Genomic DNA, 23,584 nt, shown 5'->3' on the forward strand with positions numbered 1-23,584 from the left:
TAAGTGATGTTACTGAGGGGAAGCAGGGATAAGTGATGTTACTGAGGGAATGCAGAGATAAGTGATGTTCCTGAGATAATGAAGAAATAAGTGATATTTCTGAGGAGATGCAGAGATAAGTGATGTTACTGAGACAATGAAGAGATAAGTGATGTTACTGAGTGGATGCAGAGGTAACTGATTATACTGGAGGAATGCAGAGATAAGTGATGTTACTGAAGGGATGCAGAGATAAGTGATGTTACTGAGGTAGGTGGCTTGGCGATGGAGAGGATATGAAGTCAGAAGCTTAGCTTGGACTCTAATAGGACTCCTGGAGGCCAACAGTCCAGTTGAAAAATCGTAATGGAATTTGGGAGGAGGATGGAATCCTTGGTGAATATACAGAATTTGTATCAGCAGCTAAAACATTGGTTTTATATTTCTCAATGTTTAATTGGAAGAAGTGTGCCTCATTCATGGAAACCAACCTGACAACAAGAAGACCGAAGAGCATCGAGGGAGGGTGTGGGCAGACAGTGCTGGGTGGTTGGTGGTATACTTGTATTAGCTGATATGGACAACATCAACAAGCAACAGTACCTGGGCAAGTGGAGAGTTTAATTAGCTCAGTTGGCTGGATGGGTGTTTTGTGATACATAGAGTTGCCAAATAGCACAGGTTCAATTCCCAAACAAGTTGAGATCACCATTGTTGAAGCAAACATTAAACTTCATTGATTGAGAATAAATAGAGGATCTTTTTGTTCCCCCCCATGGAAAATGTCCTTCAGGCATCTGGTGTTTTCCTCACTTATTTGTGACCTTCCTGCTATGTTTGTTTTCCAGGTCAGTTACATGGAAATTTACTGTGAACGTGTGCGAGACTTACTAAACCCCAAGACCAAAGGGAACCTTCGTGTTCGGGAGCACCCCATCCTCGGCCCTTATGTGGAGGATCTCTCCAAACTTGCCGTCACCTCCTACAATGACATTTCAGACCTCATGGATTCTGGCAACAAAGCTAGGTACTGGCTATCTCCAGCCGATGGGAACATGAGGATCACCAGACTAATAAAGAACATGGTCATCTTCGAGCATCCTACGAGTTACATTATGCAATAAAATTTGAATTACTGATGAATTGTAGGAGTTAATCTCTAACTATTAGTCTACAATAGATCTAGACAAGAGAAAGTGTGATGCTATAAAAGCACAGCACGTCAGGCAGCATCCGAGGAGCCGGAGAGTTGACGTTTTGGGCATAAGCTCTTTATTATGAATTATGAAGATTCATGATGAAGGGCTTATGCCCAAAACATTGATTCTTCTGCTTCTCGGATGCTGCCTGACCTGCTGTGCTTTCCTGCACCACACTCTCGTCTCTGATCTCCAACATCTGTAGTCCTCACTTTCTCTGAGATGAGGGAAAAACACCTTTTTGATAAGGGGCGGCACCAACGGTTATTGTAAGAACTGATTCGGGATATCAATTATCACGGATAAAGGATTTGTTGTCTGACAAGGTAGTGGCATAATGTTTCAGGAGGAGGCACTGAATTTTGCTGAAGAGGTCAAAATGTAAGTTGTCCCAAAGGAGGTACAGTGACATCAAAGGCATAGAGAGAGTGTGAGTAAGCAGGCAGCAATTCAAGCGGGATCAAGCATTATGGGAAAATGTGAAGCTCTCCACTTTGGCAGGAAAAATAATTAGGCAGCACAATAGTGAAAAGGGAAAAGACAGCAGAACTCAATGGTACAGAGAGGATCTGGATTCCCTCGTACCAATGTTCCCATGCAGCTGCTCATGGGTTCCACACATTCTAATCGTCATGTCAACACATTGTCTTCTGCATACATAAGCCTGGTATGTGTAACACGTAAAGCTAGTATGCAGGCGTAGCAAGTGATTAAAGAGGGAAACAGATTGTTGTCTTTTATTGCAAGGGGGTTGCAATATACAGTACATAAGGTTTACTGCAGCTGTCCAAGGCCATGATGAGACTATATCTAGAGTACTCTGCATAGCTTTGACCTCCTTATTCAAAAAAAGGATATAATGGAGTTGGATTAAATTCTGAGACAGTTCATTCAACTCCCTCCTGGGATGGATGGATTGTCCTAGAAGGAAATGTTGAAAAGATTTGGCCTGTATCCATTGGAATTTAGAAGTGTAACCGGTAATCTTATTGAGGCATAGCACATCCTGAGAGAATTGGATAGAATGAGTACAGGGTGAATATTTCTTTGTATGGGGAGGACTGGAACCAGGGGGCAGGGTTTGAGAATCAGAGGTCTCTCATTTATGTTTGAGATGAGAAGAATTGTTCCTTCTCGCTGAGTCGGTAAGTCCGTGTAATTCTCTTCATTGGGAAGACTGGGTCATTCAATGTATTCAAGGCAGGGTTGGATAGGCTATTACTTGACAGGGGAGTTCCAGTGTTGTGACCCATTGACAGTGAAGGAATGGCAATATATTTCTGAGTCAGGTTGGAGTGTGGCAAATGGTAGCGTTCCCATCTATTTACAGCTGTCCTTGTCCTTCTAGGTGGAAGTGGTCAAGGTGATGTTGAAAGGTCCTTAGTTAAGGATCCAAGTGGGTGGAAGATAAGTATGAGATAAAGGAAGCCTGAAAATGCCTATAGGAGACAATTAAAAACACAAAGTATTGACCTGTGCTTGACTGAGAGTTGAGGATGAAAGAATTGGCAGGGTAGGGAATAAGTGAAAGCAAGAGGATGCCTTGTGATGGAGTGAATGTGAAAGAGGGAGAGGTTGTACTCAGGTTGTCTTGCTGTTCTCTCTCCTCAGGACTGTGGCTGCTACGAACATGAACGAGACGAGCAGTCGATCTCATGCTGTATTCAACATCATCTTCACACAGAAAGCACACGACACTCCAGAAACATCCTCTGAGAAGGTAAAGGAGACCTGCGTAATTGGGATGTCAGTAGACTGAGAGTCAAGTCCACCCCAGTGACAGCCATGGGTTGAGGTTCTGCTTGCTGTGATGCAAGATTAAATGGTGCAGTGACCAAAATCACCTTTCAACTCTGTAGGTGGTGATTTGAATCTGTTTCATTTAGATAGGATACAGATCTTTACCTTTCGATGGAGAATGTTCCCATGTTTAAACCTGATTTTTGAGCCTGCTCGGACAGATTAGCTGAATACCATTGTTAGCCTTAAATTGAACTTGTTTCAGGCTGTGTGACAGGTTTCTTGGTGGTTAGTAACAGTCTATCCATGAGAAAACAGCAAATCTAAATGGGATTTAACTTACTGCCATGTAAAGATCTACTGCCTGTAGCATAACCTGTATTAGGTCCTATTTACACCACTCTTACAGTTACTGGTATATATTGGATCTGTAGACATCAAGACCTTGATTTTAAAAATCCCATCTACATGTGCAAACGCCTCCATGAATTCACTGTTCCCTATCTCTGTAACCTCCGGCAGACCCATAATCTTTCACATAAGTCCGTACGCTTTCAATTCAATATCTTGTGTTTCAATAATATCATTAAAAATAGGAGTAGGAGTGGGCTATTTGACCCCTCGGGCCAGTTCCTCCATTCTTTAAAATCATGGTTTACTCGATACCTTCCTGGACGCTCCTTCTCCATTCTGGATGGTCTTGGGCCAGTGATTCCTAGGTGTCTGTGGGAATGCTGCATTTCACCTATAAGGCCCTTGAGGGTATCCTTGAAGCAATTCCTCTGACAACCTGGGGCTCATCTGCCATTCTGGAGCTGGGAGTAGAGCACCTGCTTGGGGAGTCTTGTGTAGGTCATGCAGATGAAATCTTCGAGGAGAAAGTGAGGACTGCAGATGCTGGAGATCAGAGCTGAAAATGTGTTGCTGGAAAAGCGCAGCAGGTCAGGCAGCATCCAAGGAACAGGAGAATCGATGTTTCGGGCATGAGCCCTTCTTCAGGAATGAGGAAAGTGTTCTCATACCCAAAACGTCGATTCTCCTGCTCCTTGGATGCTGCCTGACCTGCTGCATCACATCCAGCAACACATTTTCATGCAGATGAAATGCCCAGCCCGTCACAGCCGATTAAGGATGGCAGTGACTTGATGCTGGGGATGTTGTCCTGGTCAAGGACATTGGTGTTGGCATGTCTTTCTTCCCAGTAGATTCGCAGGATCTTGCGCTGGCAGTGTTGGTGGGACTGCTCCAGCATAATCAGTAAAAATGAAAGTCTTCTTGAATGCCTCAGTTAAACCAGACTCCATAAATTTCTGAGCAATCTGTTCTCGGCCCTAACTATTCACTGTGCGAAAGTGATTTTGCTCACCTCTTATTTCCTTCTTTTGCAAATCATTTCAAAGCTATGCGTTCTGATACCCAATCTTTTTAAAGTGGGTCAGTTTCTCCCCATTCACTCTGCCCCGATCCTCATGGTTTTGAAATTTTATATCAGGTCTCCTCCTAGTCTCTCCAAGGAGAATAGACCCAACATCTTCTGTCCCATCTTCACAACTGAAGTCATCCTTGGAACAAACCTCTTTTAATCTTTCTCTCTTTCTCTCTCTCTCTCTCTCCCCCTCTCTCTTTCTCTTTCTCTCTCCAATCCTTTTGAAAGTGTAGCATCAAAATTTGTACACAAAACTTGGAAAACAGGAAAATAAACAATATGTTGAGGTTGTGGGTAACAGTGACTGTCCAGCAAGCACTAGCACCTCCCTGGGATAGTTAGTTGGATCAACTGGTTGGCAACACAGGGTAAACACCAACAGCGTGGGTTCAATTCCCATGCTGACTCAGGTTACCATGAAGGAACCTCCTTCTTAACCTTGCCCCTCACCTGACATGTGGTGACCCTCAGGTTAAACCGCCAGCAGTAATCTCTCTACTGACAGAGCAGACCTATGATGCACTAGGGCTATAGTGACTTTACCTTTATCTGGAGATGAGGATAGGGAATCACAGAAGAGCAAATGAATTGATTCAAGGAATGTTAAGTTGCTTATTTGTTATTTAATCAATGGCTGAAGTAAGACAAAGGTTCTCTTGCCAGTAATACTGCGTGTTGTACCACTGTCACCCACCAGAAAGAACTGCAAGTCATTGCAGCAAAAGAATCTGCAGTCAGATATTCCCAGATTAGAATGTCTGGATGTGGGACCTAGAACTGGAGAAGCAATATCCCTTGGAATAAGGGCTTCCAGTCATACAGAAATTGATGCTTTCTTTCATTCGAATGGGGAATATTATAATCAGATAAACCTTTTTAAAATCATAACAGACTTTGAGCAGTTGGCAATGTATTTACAACGTTTAGTGAATTCACATCAAGATGGGGGTTAATACACTGAGAGCTTCCACTAGAAGAATGAAGGACGAACTCAGAAGGATTTCTTTTCAGATGTAAGGTTGTTAGAGTATGAAATGCTTTATGACTGAGGTAGAGTCTACCTCTGAAACTCTCTACTGTCTGAAATCCAGTGTTAGATGATCTGTAGTTATCTGCAAATAAACATCAGGAAATTACTGTGTCAGTCCCAGCCACAACCTCCACTCCTCAATCACTGGTTCCATCCTTCTCCCTGGCAGCTCTCTGAAGCCGAACTGACTGGCTGCCTGGTTTATGACTCTGGTGTCATAGTCGACCCTGAGATGAGCTATTAACCACATATCCAAGCAATTGCTAAGACTGGCTATTTCTCCGCCACAGAACGCGGTTGAGGTCAAAACATTGAATATTTTCAAGAAGGAGTTAGATGTGGGTAACATGGTGGCTCAGTGATTAGCACTGCTGCCTCATAGCACCAGGGACCTGGGCTCAGTTCCGGCCTCGGAGTTTGCACATTCTCCCCGCGTCTGCGTGGGTTTCATCTGGGTGCTCTGGTTCCCTCCCACCAACCAAAGATGTGCAGGTTAGGTGAATTGGCCATGCTAAATCGCGCATAGCGTTAGTGCATTAGTCAGGGATAAACGTAGGGGAATGGGTCTGGGTGGGTTACTCTTCGGAGGGTCGGTGTGGACTTGTTGGGCTGAAGAGCCTGTCTCCATACTGTAGGGAATCTAATCTAATCATATGGTTCTTAGAGCTAAAAGGAGCAAAGGGTATGAGGTTGAATGGGAATCTGAGTTGGGTGAATAGCCATGATCATGTTGAATCCAGTTATTGGAAGGATACTATTAAGCTGGACAGAGTTCAGAAGAGATTTATCAGGATGTTGCCAGGTATGGACAGTTTGAGTTATAAAGATAGACTGGACTATTTTCCCTGGAGCGTAGGAGGTTGAGAGGTTTATAAAATCACAAGGGGTATAGAGTTAATGGTAGTTGTCTTTTCCCTAGGTTGGGGGATTTCAAGCTAGGGGGCACCATTCTTGAGGTGTGAGGAGAGAGATTTTAAAAAGACATGAGAGGCAAACCTTTTACACAGAGGGTGGTTTGTGTGTGGGATGAATTTCCTGAGGAAGTGGTGGATGTGGGTACAATTATGACGTTTAAAAGACATTCGGACAGATACACAAATAGGAAAGGTTTGGAGGGATATAGGTCAGGAGCAGGCAGGGGGGACTAGTTTAGTTTGGGATTATGTTCGGCATAGACTGGTTGGACCGAAGGGTCTATTTCCATGCTGAATGACTCTATGACTCTCTGACTTGATGAATGGTGGAGGAGACTTGAAGGGCTGAATCGCTTACTCCTGCTTCTATTTTCTATGTATCTATTTCCACCTCCATTACTTTGCCTGATTTATACATCTGAAAATGTGTTGCTGGAAAAGCGCAGCAGGTCAGGCAGCATCCAGGGAACAGGAGAATCGACGTTTCGGGCAGAAGCCCTTCTTTAGGAATGATTTATACATCTGCCCAGGCACATGCACACCCGCTCCCCACCAACTCTTCTCATCTCATCTGCTGGAACAGTCGTTCCTTCCTTGCCTTTGAACTTGACTATCTTAATGAGCTCCTGGCTGGTCTCCTACACTCTACCCTCCACCCTTGAGGCCATTCAAATCTCTGCTGCTTGTATCCTAACTCAAACCAAATCCCTTTCATCCATTCATCACCCCTATTCTTACTGACCCTACACTAAATCCCACATATATCTGAAATACCTGCATTCCTCTACATATAGCCCCTCCAACACCATGATTGTAATTACTCCAGAGTTGGTGGCTGTTCCTTTAACTGCCTAAATCTTTGGAATTGCCTCCTGAAAACTGCCCAGCCCCTCTATCTTTCTTTGCCCCTCTAAGACACTCATTAAATTCTACTTCTTTTCCCCTTCTAGCCATACACCATCTTAATGTCAGACTATGTTTATTTGCACTGTCGCTAGCTCAAAAAAACCTGGAAATCATTCCAAACATCACTTTGGGTGGACTTATACCACTTAGGCTACAGTGCTTCAAGAATTGGCTCACCACATCATCTCCAGGCCAACTCGGGATGGGCATTGTTGCAACCATAGAAAGGGACTTACTGCAGGGGACCTATTCTGCATACTCACTGACCAAAAAACAGTTTATCTAAAAATAAAGATGTTTTAACTCTGGACTTTAATTATTGGGAACAGGCAACTTACAGTTTTTTGTAAGTTGGAGAGGAAAGATACACTTTTATTGTCCAGCACCTGCAGCTATACCTTCATTCATCCTTTCACAAGTATGCGCACACTCAGGGAAAATAATTATGATTTCACCCGTGGTATGTGTTAATGTTTTCTTATGATTTCTTTGTTGTACTTGCGTCTCCATAGCGTGTATTCTAGATTCAGACTTGTAACCCTTTATGTCATAGCAGCAAGGAAACAGGCTCTTTGGTCCAACCAGTCCATACCGAACGTAATCCCAAACTAATCTAGTCCCACTTGCCTGCTCCTGGCCCATGTCCGTCCAAGCATTTCATATTCATGTACTCTTCTAAGTGTCTTCTTAATGTTGTAGCTGTGCCCACATCCACCACTTTCTCTGGAAGTTCATTCTCTGTGTAATACGAATGTGAACCACCCTCTGTGTAAATAATTTGCCCCTTGTGCCTTTTTAAAATCTCTCTCCTCTCACCTTGAAAGTATGTCCCTAATCTTAAATCCCCCACTCTAGGGGAAAGATATCTATCATTAGCCCGATATACACGTCTCGTGAAACCGAAAGAACTGTAACTCAGAAACAAGAACAGAAATTGCTAGAAAAGCTCAGCAGCATCTATGGAGTGAAATCAGATTAATATTTTGGGACCAGAGACCCTTCCTCAGAACCTTCCTCGGGTCATTGGACCCAAAATATTAATTCTGATTTCTGTTTTGTTTCCGTACCCCTCATGATTTTACAAACTTCTGTAAGGTCCCCTCTCAACCTGCTACACTCCAGTGAAAAAGGTCCCAGCCTAAGCAGCCGCTCCTTATAACTCAAACCTTCCACACCTGGCAACATTCTGGCAAATCTCTTCTGAATTCTCTCCAACCTAATAATATTCTTCCTATAACAGGTCCACAGAGGAACTAATCTTGAGTAGCCTTGACTAGTGGATGTTCTGTTGGTTTATTCTCATTGATGCAGATTTCTCTTGTTACACTCCAGTCAAGGGGTAATAATGCAGAACTGGTGCAGTCCCTCAAGTAAGGAGTTCAAAGCCAACTCAATCTTCTACGTACATGCGGCTTAAAGAAAGTGGTCTCAGCCAGGGTCTTTTCATTTCTTTGGTTTAAAGGTATTATTAAATCTGCTTATCAAAAACCTAACTTCAATTGTGTAAACAAAGCATCTCTCTCCCCATTGTCCTGCTTAAGGCTCTCTAATCAGTGGTTAGGCATTTTCACACAAAGGTTTGTGGGTATCACTCTTCTACATGGCATCTTGATGAGAGAGATTTTCACAACCAATGCTATGAACTTCAAATTTGGAATCACAAGGACTGCCATAGTATTGTGAATTCAATCATTTTAATTTGCTGGAGAAATACAGACATTATCACAGCAAGGGTTTATTAGCATTTTAACTCAACTTCGCCAAGATTTGTCCAGACATGAAAATTAGCTCAGTGTTCTTGCAGTCCCATGTGTCTGGCAAAGAAAGATTGCCTGACCTTTCAGATCCTTTTATATCTGAAGGAAGTGTTTATTTTTGGTTCATATGTCAGAAATTCATATTTATGCTTCATTAGTTTGCATTACATGAATATGACAGTATGCTGTCCTTGCCAACAATGCTCATATCCCATGAAGGAAGTAAAAATAAAGCGTTTGTTAGAAACATGAAAATTAGGAGCTATATGAATCCAAAGTTGTTTTGTTGTGGGGAGGCAGAGAAAAAAAGGCATTAGCATGACAGTTGCTCTTTGTACACCTCCATCCGCCACACACCCATCCCTGAAGCTATGATTACACAGCTTCTGTCACAGTTCTGCATTAATAATCACATCTTACCGAGGGTTACATCTTAAGAAGTATCAAATTCAGCTTTGTGCCTTGACTTCCCCAGTTGCAGGCTTTGGCCACAAGAAGCCTGGTTTATAGAAATGTTATACAGTGATGTAGTACCTACAGAAGTTGTCTATATAATGCATTTACATTTCACAGGGAACGTACTGGAGAGTTGTAGGAAGGGATGAATAATGGAACAGAATTAAAAACAGGAATTAGCTCATGACTTTTTTTGAAGTGCCGTGTTTTATTTCTAATTCCCTCTGTAGGTTAGCAAAATCAGTTTGGTTGATCTCGCTGGAAGTGAAAGAGCTGATTCCACAGGAGCAAAGGGAACACGATTAAAGGTGAGAATCTCTATCCATTCATCCAAGCATTTATTCCCTCATCCATCTCATCATTATGCATTTTCCCATTCATTCATCCACCTATGGATCTGTCTATCAAGGCATCTAGCTGTCCACATCATTCTTCCTTTCATCCATCCATCCAGATCTTGAACTTTTCACCCATTCATTTACCTGTCTTTGTATAGGAAGATAGGCTATAAAGACGAAAGCAAGAAATGATATTGGATGGATCACCCAACGTTGATTTAGGCATCAGAATAGACAGTGGCAAATCCAGCCCTGTCGACTTGTCAAACACTGTACAAACGTGTAAGGGATTGTGCCAAATGTAGGAGAACTTCCCCACAAACTAGGCAAGAAACAGCCTGACAGCGTCATACTCCCTGAATCACAGCTTCCCGACAATGTCCCAGTCACCACCACCATCTTTGGTGGGAACATCTTCTCCCATCAGTGGGAAGGAACCTCCAGTAATGCTCCTGCTAATCTGGTGGTCAGTGTCAGTATGCTGTCCGGTTCCAAACGTCATTGCCGCACATGGACCTCGGAGACCCGCGAGGCTGGAAAGAAAATGCATCAACGTGTACCAAGTACAAGAGACGCTGCAGGAACTCACAAAGGCTCCTCTGATAGCATCTTCCGAATCCATGACCTCTGCCACTTAAAGAGACAAGGGCATCAGATTCATGGGAGCACTGCTTCATGAATCACCTGTCCCCCTCCAAGCCACCCTCCATCTTGTATTGAAATTCTATCACTGCTCCTTCTCTTCTTCTGAATTTGAATTGATCCACTAAGAATTAAGCACTTGGATGAGATACAAGAGGTTAACTGGCAGATGGTATCAAATTTGGGAGAGTTGGTGGACAGGGGCTGGGTGGTGGACGAAACGCTGAGAGCATTGATTTGAAAGTCTTTGAAGTCAGCATAATTCAAATTCAGCCAAGCCCTTTGAAAAAATGAGTTCTGTTTTGCATTATTTTATTGCTGGTAGCTGAGCATCTGAGCATGTGGAATGAACAGACTTATTTAAAATTGTTCCATGCATGGTTTATAAGACACAGGAAAACCATTACTATCAATTTGTTATATCTGTGTTTGTTTCAATTAAGGACACGAGAAGAAATTAGATCTGTGTTCAGTTTTGTCTTGCCTGCTCTTTTTTAATGGCTTGTTCCTTGTTTGCTGCAGGAAGGTGCAAATATCAATAAATCCCTTACGACCCTGGGCAAAGTAATTTCCGCACTGGCGGATGTGGTGAGTGAAACCTGATTCTTTTACTCACTGATTCTGGTGTAATATGGATATTGGCATCTTTCTGTTAAAGTATGAACTGCGGCAATATCCAAAAGTGCTTTACCAATGCACAGCATCAATTAACAAAGTCAATAGGGTGTTAACATCAATAGCTGCAACAGTAGGAGTCAGAAGAAGGGGGGCATGTTGCAGCTCTTCAGGACATTGGTTAGGCCATGTTTTTGGAATGCTGCATTCATTTCCAGTCTCCCTGCAGTAGGAAAGATGTTGCGAAACCTGAAAGGGCTCAGAAAGATGTACAAGATGTTCCAAGGATGGAGGGTCTGTGCAATAGGGAGATGCTGAATAAGCTGGGGATATTTTCCCTCGAGCCTTGGAGGATGAGGTGTGACCTTAAAGAGGTTTATAAAGTGAGGAGGGGCATGGATAGGGTGAATAGCCAAGGTCTTTCCCCCCAAGGCAGTTGAGTTAAAAACGAGAATGCAAAGGTTTAAAGTGAGAGGGGAAAGATTTAAAAGGGACCTTCAGTGCAATTTTTTCAGGTGGAGGATGGTGGGTGACTGGAATGAGCTGCCAGAGGAGGTGATGGAGGCTGATTTATTCACAACGTTTAAAACACATCTGGATAGGTACATGAATAGGAAGGGTTGAGAGATCTGGGCCAAATGCTGGGAAATGGAATTAGGTCAGTTTAGTCAAGTTCTGTTTCCATGTTGTACATCTCTATGACTCTAAGTCAGGATTGTGGTCAGATCCTAATCCAAGTTCTGTGTCCAATCCTGTTTGCCAAGAGAATCTTTCTGGGACATGAGGCAGTGCACAAAGTTGATCCCTTCTGTCACAGAAAAAAAATTACAAGATAGAATTGCATTTCCATTGAATCTTTCATGATTTTAGGACATCTCAAAGCAGATGAAGTGCTTTCCTTTTAGAGTTCAAACACTGTTGTCGGAAAAGTGGCAGCTAATTTGCACACACCAAGGTCATTCCAACAGCAATGACCTGGTCATTAGTGATGTTGATTCAGGAGAAACAGTGGATAAGCCCTAGTGAAGACCTTCTTTGATCTTCTTTGACATATTGTGATCGGATCTTTTTGTACCCACCGGAGAGTGCAAACAGGGCCTCGATTCAATGCTTTACCCAAAATACACATGAAGCAATGCAGCACTTAGTCTGAATTATGATCAAAGCAAAGAAAAACCTCAACTTTTTTATCTTGAAAGGACAGGGCTGGCAGCTAATCTTACACACAACTGTTATAGAATTATAAATGTTGAAAACAATTCCAGAAAATGCAAATTGCAAGAATAGGATGTTATACTCTAGAAATCTAGTTTGTGAAGGGTGGAACAGGAGTTACTATTTATACTCTTTTTTATATTTACTTACAATGTTACTGATTACTAGCATGTAGCCCCTAACTTGTTTTAGTCTGTGTCTCTTTTTCCAGGACGAAAATGAATCCCCAGTTAGTGCTCACCATCTGCATTTGTTAAATGTAATTAATGTATAATTAATTTAAGATGTGCTGAAACATGTGTAAGTCAAATTTAGAACTCGTATTATCACATTAAGACTAGTCTTTCTGAATAGCTTTCCATATAAAAGGAGTCCTGGTTATAATGATGAAGCACAAATTCCAATTGTTGTCCCAATATCCTTGAATGAAATAATCTAGACTGTGCCAATAATGGTACGAAAGATAGATTCCACACAGTTTCTTATGAGTCAGGGATGCGCTCTAAATGTTGTAGCTACAGTGATAAGCCATGTGTCGCTGATCTATTCAGTAAACCTCTTGCTTGTTTGATTTCTTACAGGATTCTGGATCAAACAAGGTATGGATACTGCTGTACTCTCCTACATTCACACTAACACAATTCAACCTGTGCTTCCTCCCAGTGCACTTCAGGAGCAGCTTCAGCTGCGATATGTAGGCATTTAAATATCCTGTCAACACCCAGCATGGGCTTGACCATGAGGAGGTCAGCAGTTCGGTGAGGTACAAGAGGTTAACCGATGTACTGGATCACATTCAGGAAAGCTGGAGGGAAAAGGGAATGCTGACAGCCATTGATTTGAAACCCTTTGGAGTCAGCATAGCTTTAAAGATAGCAAACTGAGCCATGTTACTTTTGGTGTAAACATGTATGTAATATCCAAACATTGCTCAAAGAAACCAGAGCTCGAAATTCTGTACCTTGCATTCATCAGGACTAGGATACAGGGAACAGAATTTAAAAACGAGATAACATTTGATACAGAATGAGAGGAGTGTGCTGACTGAATGGGCAATTATTTACACAGGGACGCAGCAAGAACAGTGTCACGACACGGAGGTGAAACCTTTTGTTAATGAAACCAAACACCCAGAAAAGCTCACCTCACCTCATAATCTGTTAAAATATGAATGGCAGAGAACTCTCGAATTCCACGATTTAAACAGCATAATATCAATTTATTCTTTAACTGTAAAAGTGAACATTAAACAACAACTATTCACAACTCTAAGCCCCCCGTTCTCTTAACTGCTTACTATCTGCGTCCAACTCTATAATGATATGTTGTTCCAATAAGACACTTATTAAAATTACATCAAATTAATTTTAAAAACACACACTCTCTGTCTTCTGTGTCTTCCACTCTGCCGGCTGAGGATCTCCCTGGTTGGCTTCTTTCTTTTTATTGCAAGTATGTTTTGTAAGAAAAGGTACCTTTGATACAGATTGTTTCCTAATTTCTTGGAGAGCAAGCTGTTAGATGGGCAATTAACTCTCCTGGAATTTCTCTCTCTACAGCAGTTGCTCTCTGACCAATTTTCAAAATGTCCACATTCTTATACCTACAATATCGGATCGGCTCATTGGTTCAATATTGGCAAAAACAATAAATTCAAACTCAATTGGGTTTTAGTATCCTGGGGTATAATTTAAACTGATTGGTTAAATTCGAACTGTTGTCAAAAAGCAACCAAAATTCAGGTATCCATTTCATAGCCAAATGTTATGTACTTTCAATTTTTCAGTACATTCTGGGACTGCCATCTAGTTATATACACAGTACTTATAAGCTCTCAGTTCAGAACAGCATTCACTCTCTCTTAAAGGTACAGTATACGCCCTCAACTTCATAAAAACAGTGAATTGTCAATCCTAACTCTCAGACCAGGCAACTAGATTCTGATTGGTCAGGGTGTTGCCATGAGGATGCAGCAGAGTTTGGTTGTCTACATGACCATATTTTTTGAAAAAGGTGCAATGTATGTACAGATTCCTTTTGTCCAGATAAATTGGACCCCAAATATTTATATATGGAGCTTCCATAAGTACAAACTGTGAGACTGACTGATGATCATAAATTGGTTTCTGATGTAACTCTTAGTACATTCTTAATTATTTAGTCAATAATTCCCACTGACAGAGCCACATACAATGTAGATTTTGTTTATTCACTCATGGGATGGGGGCATTGTTGGCGAGGCCAGCATTCATTGCCCATCCCTAATTTGCTAAGTGGGCTGTTAAGCTTGAAAAACATTATGGTGGGTCTGGAGTCACATATAGGTCAGACCAGGTAAGGATGGCAGATTTCCTTCTCTATAGGTCATTGATGAACAAGGTGGGTTTTTCCTGACAATCGACAATGGTTTCATGGTCATCAATAAACAGTTAATTCCAGATTTTTTTTTGAGGAATTCAAATTCTACTATCTTGAACTCGAGTCCCCAGAACATTAGCTGGATTTCTAGATTAATAGTCTAGTGAGAATACCCTAGGTCATTTTTTCTGAGGCTTGTATCCACAGGCTGGTTTAGCACAAGCAGCCTGCTGTGAGCTGAGAATAGTCAACAGAACCTGTTGCTTAATATAGTCCACCATAGTTGGGATGTTGGGATACAAATACTCAAAGCCCTGTTTTTTCTAGGACAAAAGGATGCATTGTATCTTTCTTTCCAAAAAAAGGGTTATAGAGACAACCAACTCTGCTGCATCCCCATGGCAACACCCTGACCAATCAGAATTTACTTGCTGATGCCTGAGAATCAAGATCGATAATTAACTGTTCTTGATTCATTACCATGCCAAGAAAGGCCCAACCAACCAGCAACCTCTTTGCATGCTGTATAAATCAGTGAAAAGAAAAGTTTTCTTTTGGGTTTTGAAAGAAACTCAGAGAACATGGGAGGAACTTGGCAGGTCTGGCAGCATTAATGGAGAGAGTGCGAGAAAAAGTGCAAGAGAGAGCGCAAGAGAGCACGAGAGAAACAGAATTAACATTTCCAATCCAGTGTATGACTCTCTTTCTGAAGATGTTACCAGACCTGCTGAGATCGCCAGCATTTTCTGTTTTAATTTCAGATTGCTGCATCCATGGTATTTTGCTTTTATCTAAGTCTATGTTTTTAAATCCATTTCTTGCAATCGTAGTTATGGTAAGTGTAAGACAAATGCTTCAATTTCTAGTCTCCTTTTAGCAATGGAGAAAGCGAGCACTGCAGATGCTGGAGAAGGACTTATGCCCGAAATGTCGATTCTCCTGTTCCTTTAATGCTGCCTGACCTGCTGCGCTTTTCCAGCAACACATTTTTAAGCTCCTTTTAGCAATGTTTAAGTTCTGTACTGTCAAGCATTTACTAATAAGTCCAAACCTGTATTGCAGGGGGCAGAAACTTGTGGGTGAAACAGTGTATATTTACCATATAGCGGGAGTTCCTAGCTTGAAGGAGTCCATGCATGTCGTCCATGTGTATTTCTTCGAGAGGATTGTGGCTCTTTATCTTTAAAAAATGTCCAACTACTGACTTGCAACTCAGTACCTCAGGCCAATGAATTTGGTGATCCCTCATACATTTTGTTTGAAAGAGTGTTCCATTTGTTAGATATTAAGGTTAAACCATTATCTTTCTTGCCTTTGTGGGGGTAGAATATCAACACTGTTGGGGACTGAAAACTGAACATGCTGAAAGTACTTGAGTATTTGTGAAGTGAAATGAGCTAATGGACCTGAATAATTTGGGAAAAACTCACTCAAAATCCATTCACTTCCATGTTTAAATGGTAGATCATCATCATCTGAGGCTAATGACCCTCTCTTGGATGATGCATAGCTGTTGAGCAAGTGTTCTCAACATTTTTGAATCAGCTTGTGTAGAGATGTGGCATCACCTCTCTGGAACAGGTGGGATTTGAATCTGGACTGCCTGCCACCAAGGTAGTGATATTACCACTGTGCCACAAGGTCCCAAAATGTTGGGCTATGATTTGCACTTTATTTGAATCTGATTCCTTACCCAGTCAAAAGACAGCAAGCAGTATGCATTGTAGGTTTTCCAGTAATTTTTAAATTGAACTATCACAAGCAGATAAAAAATTAATGATTGGAACCTTAGTATCAGAACTGTGTTCTTACCTTCTGCTGATTTTTCTTATCTCTCCAAGAACTTTAGACAGATTTTTGATATTGAACAGGATGTGCCATGAAATAATTTCCAAAACACAGCTGTGGTTAAATCAATTGAAATCTCATTTAAGCTGTATCAAACTCTTAACAAGTTATATGTTCAAACCAATACAAGCATATAAATAAGGAGCAAGAGTAGGCCATTCTGACAATTAATGTAAAAATATCTGAGTGTGAACCCCACTTTCCTGTCTGCGCACTATATACCCTTTGCTGCCCTTGTGAGTCAAGAAGCTATCCAACTCTGCCTTAAAAATATTAAATGACTCAGTCTCTACTCCTCCTTGGGGAAAAGCATTCCATAGATTAATGACTGAGAGAAAATAAGAGACATTTTAATTTAAACTGTGTCCATCATATTCTCTGTCCCAAGAGGTGCTCATCTTTGAACTGAATGTCATGGCTGTGCATTCAGACACCAGGCTCGTTAAACCTTCCCACAATTACAAATACATTGGAAAGTATTCCTTTGTGAGTGTGGCTGATATTGCAATACATCAAGCTGGAACATCTGATCTGGTGGTGTATGCTGGTGTATGAGTGATAAGATCACGTGTACTCCCAGCTGTTCCAGCAGGAACAGGTTATTGACCTGAGCAGATGTTCCTGGGTCAGACAGATTTCAGCCCATATTTGTATTTGCCCTCATCAGGAAATGACCTGACCGTCAACCTTGTGCACTTGGCTATCCTGGCATTAGGTTACCCTGGCATTGCTAAGGCATTAATGTTAAATTAATTGGATGAACATTCTCACCATGGCCATTGAGTTAGAATGCATCTATGTAAAATGGAAAGCCAGATTCAATGTCCTCCATCATTTCCAGAAGGATAATCTGGGAATGAAGGTGATCTTCCACCTCCTGACTATCCAAATCAGGTAGCTGTGTAATGAAAAGCGTTTCTGCACCTTGATGTTGTCACGTCGTCTGATGTATGTTCGTCACATTTTGCGTCTCAGTGCCGCCATGTCCATGTTAAAGAGCTTGGTTCAGAGATACTGTTTCAGTTGGTCAAAGAACCGTTGGCCTGAACTGGAGAGAGGACACTCGACCATCACTCACCACCAAAACGTCACAGGAGTGGTTCAGGCTATCTGGGTGACTATCGGCATGTGACTATCCCACAACTGATTTGAGAAGGAGACTGATGATTTAAACTGCTGTGTCCTATCTAAATCTGTACTGTGTTCTGTTTCTGAATTTCTCTTTTTACTCTTCAATATTGATCAGAACAAGAAAAAGAAGAAAACCGATTTCATCCCATACAGAGATTCGGTGCTGACATGGTTACTCCGAGAAAACCTGGGTAAGAGAGAGCTCTTTCCTCCAGACAGCAATGTACTGAGGTTAGCAGTTAGCTCATGGATGCTGTGTTATCTCACCATGAGATTGGGAGGTTACACAGTTACTCAACAGACCTGTGCAATACTACGACTTGCTTGTGGTCCTTTCATCTTGAAACAAGAATCCTGTTACAAAGAAAGTCTGCATTTATGTAGCATGTTTTGTGCCTCTAGGATAGTCCAAAGCATTGTGCAACCACTGAAGTGCATTTTGAAGTGTAAATCACTGTTGCAAAGCAGGAGGTAATTTGATATTTGCGGGACAGGTAGCAACTGCGTTTAACTACTGCTGTTAGAAAGACAGCTCTCCCAACCATGCAATACTGCAATGGAGAGTCAGCTCATATTTGCTGAGATATCAATTTTCTGATTCAGTGCTATCAACGTGCCACGACTCCTCTCACTAGAACCTATCACAAGCCAAGTCCATTTGCTTAATCTGAAGCTGTCTGACAGAAGGTAGAGTTTTGGAGCTGCTTAACACTGCCAAATGGTCAGTCGAGAAACTGCAGAAAAGCAGGCACTATGAGTTGCTCTGAGTGGCCAGTCACAATGAAGATTGTGACTCAGTTGCAGATCACTGTTAGGGGAAGAAAAGGGAAAAGGTCTGCAAGAGATTGTTAGAGAAAGTATTTATACAGCACAGTGCAGTGGCCTTAGCTGCTGTTAGGGCAATCCCACAATGGCGTTTGCTGAGCAGGTATTGGTGGGCAATACCAGACACTAGCCAACTTCGGATGGGCACTGTCATTGATAATTCTGGCACAGTGGTCAGTTGACGTGGCTGGAATGGAGTGGAATGAGGTGGTGGGGGAAGTGTGAGGAAGAGTTCGATGACACCGGACTTTTGTTTTGCTTCTCCACAGGGGGAAATTCCCGAACTGCCATGGTGGCAGCCCTGAGTCCAGCTGACATCAATTACGATGAGACGCTAAGCACCTTGAGGTAAGGACCAGAGGACTCCCCTCAGCTCTCTCTCACTGATGTGTTGGAAGAAGGAGCACCTGGGCTCAAGGCAGGGAGGAGGAGTATATGAACGTAGATCTAGAGCATAGGTGGGGGCTGACATGAGGAAGGGTGGAATTGTGTTGGGATGTGGATAGGTATCCTGCACGGAGAAGATAATGAAACATTGAGTGAGTTGAGGACTATTCCCTGTTCCCGTCAGAACTCTTCCCCGGGTTCCACTATCCAGTGCAACAAACATACCATCTGGTTTATTCTCTTGCTTAGGTATGCTGACCGTGCGAAACAGATCCGGTGCAATGCAGTCATTAACGAGGATCCCAATAACAAGTTGATCCGGGAGCTGAAGGATGAAGTGTCCAGACTGAGAGACCTGCTTTGTACCCAGGGACTGGGTGACATTATCGATCGTAAGCAGCAATGTACCATTGAGTCACAGGGAATGTTAGACTCCACCCTCTCACCCCTACCTTCCCACCCTCCACAAGGAAAGCTGCCTGGTTTGTTGTGTTGTTGACCACTGGTAATCTTAAATAAGTGGTCATTGTAGACTTGATGGGTAGAGTGGCCTGTATGTGCACTGCAGAGGTTCTATGATTCTGTGGTGTGATTGCTCAGCTGGACTGTGTTTCTTGAGGTTATTGCTCAGAATGGGCAGTTCCACCATCACAGCAGTATTAAGGTGCAGCAGAAGGCTTTTCAGCCCAATGTGCCTACACTGGGTCGTTACATGAGCATCATTACATGATTCCAATGTCCTGCTTTCTCCCCAAACTCTTGCACATAGTTTTTATTCAAATAATCATCCAATGCCTCTCCTAATCGTCTCAACTGAACCATAGCTAATTATGAATTGCCCAGGTCCCCCGTTAATGCAGATTTCACCTGCGGGCCAGTGTCTAGCTTTCTTTCTCTCTTAATACTGAAATTGTTGTGTATCATCTGGCAAACCTTATTATACATTTTTCCCAACACGCTGGGCTAGATTTTCATGGAGTTGGGAAGACTCTACAGACCTTTAAAAATGGCATTTGGGCCCCAGATGTTGAAGTCCCATTCCTTTTCCCAATGGGTCCCATTTTTAACAGTCAGGATAAAGGGAAGGCTGTGGATCTCATGGGATGGTAACCTGAACTCAGCAGACCCACTTGAACTCAGTGCAAACTTTAAACAGACCCCAACTTTGCTGTTGCAAGTAACTGAACCCTCAGTATAGGAGCTGCAAATTAATGGGGTATATGTCAACACTCTTACAAAGTGGATAAGGTCCATGTAATTGTCATGATGCAAAGTCTTTTGAATCCTTTTCTTTTTAATCAAGCATGGAAATCGGCTGCAGCTGTCCTTGAAAGATTACAACAAACCCTCGGTTGGACCTTTCTGATAGGCCATCGACTGCAGATTAAAGACAAAACGGCATTTAGTTATGTTGCTTTAATAGAGCCCTTTGAGAATTCTCCAAGCCATTATGAATGTTTGACTGAGTATTAAAAGTCACTATTGTCTTTGACTTCATTGTTGATTGTCATTTACAAGGGTTAGATTTCTTTCATGCTGGGTCTGAATATAGATCTACACTTGTTCTTATAAGAAACAAACGACTGGAGAATAGTTAAGATTTGTATGAAATGGAGTTTTTGACAGAGTACTGTTGCATGAGATGTTTAGAAACATATTATTTTAATCGTCTTATGGCTGTTGAAGTCTGCCCCTGATGGATATTGTATTGCATGTCTCAGGAGGCAACGTGGTGGATGTGGGGGATTATTAAGGTTTGGTGAGTGACAGGAGTTAGCATGGAGTATGTTTGAGTGACCATAGCGGTTGGGTAGGCGTGGGTGGGGAGAAGTGGTGTGGTTTGGGGATGAGGGTTAGAGGACCGAGCAGTTTCTGAAACAACTCGGGATGAGGTCTGAGAGAATCTTTTTTTTTAGATTAGATTACTTACAGTGTGGAAACAGGCCCTTCGGCCCAACAAGTCCACACCGACCCGCTGAAGCGTAACCCACCCAGACCCATTCCCCTATATTTATCCCTTCATCTAACACTACGGGAAATTTAGCATGGCCAATTTGCCTAACCTGCACATTTTTTGGATTGTGGGAGGAAACCGGAGCACCCGGAGGAAACCCACGCAGACACGGGGAGAACGTGCAAACTCCACACAGTCAGTCGCCTAAGGCGGGAATTGAACCCGGGTCTCTGGCGCTGTGAGGCAACAGTGCTAACCACTGTGCCACCGTGCCGACCACAGTGCTAACCACTGTGCCACCGTGCCGCCCACTGTGCCACCGTGCGCTTCTGCACTTGTCTGCCCCATGGTTGCCTCTGCTCTGCTCCCAGGGTCAGTGGGCCATTCTCCTGCCCTCCCTGTGGCAAATCTCACCTTTCCCCAGGAACAAAAGTCGCCAAACTCAGAAGAATATTTACGGAGGCCAATTCAATGGCTCAGGAAGTTCCTGACTTGGGCTGCCTGCCTTATGGATGAACACTTGGCCTTTACGGTGCAATGTTTGTTATCAGCATTTTATTGTAACGTCTACTTGCTGTGTGATTGCCAGTGGCCCCACCCAACCATTTAATTATGTGCAACCTAAGAAATTACCTCAGCTGGTCATCATATTGAAAATAAATGGGTGCAATTATTTTGTCTGAGGACCAGTTCCTGTGCAGGCTCCCAGGGTTTACACACGGAAAAGAAATCCCAAACACCTTCCTCACCCAATCCTGGCTGATCCTCATAAAGGACAGCACAGTTCATACAAAGAAAAGCAGACAGAACAGACAGTAAAAGAACACCTTATCTAAATGTTAATTTCAGAATAGGGAGATAAAACATTAAAAGAAAGGTGATGTGTCAAGGTCTGCTTGTCAAATCAGTTTCTGATATCGAACTGAATCCCGCTCGTGCCAATTGATCCTTTGTGCACCTAAGAGCTTAGATAATATCTTTACCATATCAATGTACATAGCAATGAAAGGAATCTTTACCCTCCATATACTCAAGGTAGTATCGAAGTGGGATGGGAGAGTTTGGTTTTTACCTGGTTATGCTGCGTGTTGTCATGACTTCCTTTCCTAAACCTTGCCTCTTCCTTAAGTTTCTTCATACCCTTTCTTCTATCTCTTTCATGTTTCCTCGGTGCTAATTTCCTCTCTGATGTCTGTTTTATAGAAGCAAACGCAAGGTGTTTCATTCCTTCCATCAATGTTGTGGTTGTGAAGCTGTTTTGTGTATTCTGACCTCTCACCTTTGTTTCTCTCCTTTCTCTGATCTCTCAGTGACTCCGGTGCCCGATGACAAAAGAACTGGAAGAAAATGTGTGTAAATAGTTGGCGTAGCACAGTAGCAGCTTGTGATGCTTCCCTCACACGCACATGCGCTCAAACACAGTCCCTCACAAAACAGCATGAGACAAAGACCTTTTTCATCCCATTGACTAGATTCATTAGTCATTATCAAGGATGCTCACAAAAAATGGGGAACCCATCACCATCCCCCCCCCCACCCCCCGCCGCTCCGCATCACCCACGGATGGGGGGGTGGGTGGGAGTGTGCGTGTGTGTGTACATGTGTGTATGTGCCAATAACTTCAATTTCTTTCAGTTCAGATAATTATCCAATGCTCCTTTTGAAAGCCATAGTTGAATATGCCTCCATCACACTCTGAAACAACACATTTCCACATTCTACCCCCTTTCTAGTTTTTCCTCATTCATCGTCTTTGGTACTTCAGCCAATCACCTGTGATTTGGTGCTAGATTCACCCGCAACTGGGAACAGTTTCTCTTCGACCTACATTAGTGACAATTTTGAACACTTCCATCAAATGTCTTTGCAATGTTCTAAGATGAGAGTAACCCCAATTTCCCTAACAAAAACAGAAGTTGTTGAAAGAGCTTAGCAGGTCTGGCAACTTCTGTGGAGAGGAATCAAAGTTAACATTTCCAATAGAGTAACCCTTCCCCACAACCAGTTTCCCGAATATGTTGATGTAGCTGAAGTCCCTGATCACTTGAACTGATCTCGTAAATCTTTGTGCCATATGTCTGTCCATTCCACCAGCCCATTTATGTCCTATTGAAGTCTATCATTACCATCCTCACAGTCCACAATACTTTCAAATTTTGAAATCCCCAAACCAGATCAGTAATGTATTCCTTAGTCTCAACTGTTAGGCAACTCCACTGTAAGCCTTTCTCTCAATTGTAAACAACCACTAATCATTACCATGGATCCTGTTACTCAGCCAAGTCATTGCCATGCTGTTACTGTCCCTTTGAACCCATAGGGTTTAACCGAGTTGACAAGCCTATTATCAAATTCCTTTTCAAAATCGACATGGACAATATTGGAGTAGAATCCCCTCATCAGCCCGCTTGCTTACTTGATTATTAAAAAAGCAAACTACCAAAGTGTGATTCGCCTCTAATGAATCTGTGCTGGCTTTCCTTATGTAGTTCACATTTAGTCATAGAGTCATAGAGATGTACAGCATGGAAACAGACCCTTTGGTCCAACCTGTCCATGCCGACCAGATATCCCAACCCAATCTAGTCCCACCCGCCGACACCCGGTCCATATCCCTCCAAACCCTTCCTATTCATATACCCATCCAAATGCCTCTTAAATGTTGCAATTGTACCAGCCTCCACCACATCCTTTGGCAGCTCACTCCATACACGTACCACCCTCTGCTTGAAAAAGTTGCCTCTTAGGTCTCTTTTATATCTTTCCCCTCTCACCCTAAACCTATGCCCTCTAGTTCTGGAATCCCCGACCCCAGGGAAAAGACTTTGTCTATTTATCCTATCCATGCCCCTCATAATTTTGTA

At 42.5% G+C, this 23,584-nt stretch overlaps 1 protein-coding gene across 1 annotated transcript in view; it reads left to right on the forward strand.

Annotated features, from left to right (window-relative positions):
- The window catches only part of kif1aa (kinesin family member 1Aa), a 320,981-nt gene that overhangs the window by 138,054 nt on the left and 159,343 nt on the right, over positions 1 to 23,584 (forward strand). The window contains exons 5-13 of the mRNA XM_043702906.1: positions 828 to 1,006; positions 2,790 to 2,898; positions 9,638 to 9,715; positions 10,910 to 10,975; positions 12,799 to 12,816; positions 17,670 to 17,745; positions 18,649 to 18,727; positions 19,016 to 19,158; positions 22,031 to 22,069. Coding sequence (XP_043558841.1) covers positions 828 to 1,006; positions 2,790 to 2,898; positions 9,638 to 9,715; positions 10,910 to 10,975; positions 12,799 to 12,816; positions 17,670 to 17,745; positions 18,649 to 18,727; positions 19,016 to 19,158; positions 22,031 to 22,069 — 787 coding nt within the window. The remainder of the gene's footprint in view (positions 1 to 827; positions 1,007 to 2,789; positions 2,899 to 9,637; positions 9,716 to 10,909; positions 10,976 to 12,798; positions 12,817 to 17,669; positions 17,746 to 18,648; positions 18,728 to 19,015; positions 19,159 to 22,030; positions 22,070 to 23,584) is intronic.

The sequence above is a fragment of the Chiloscyllium plagiosum genome, chromosome 13 (assembly GCF_004010195.1).
Source record: "Chiloscyllium plagiosum isolate BGI_BamShark_2017 chromosome 13, ASM401019v2, whole genome shotgun sequence".
Classification (NCBI taxonomy): domain Eukaryota; kingdom Metazoa; phylum Chordata; class Chondrichthyes; order Orectolobiformes; family Hemiscylliidae; genus Chiloscyllium; species Chiloscyllium plagiosum.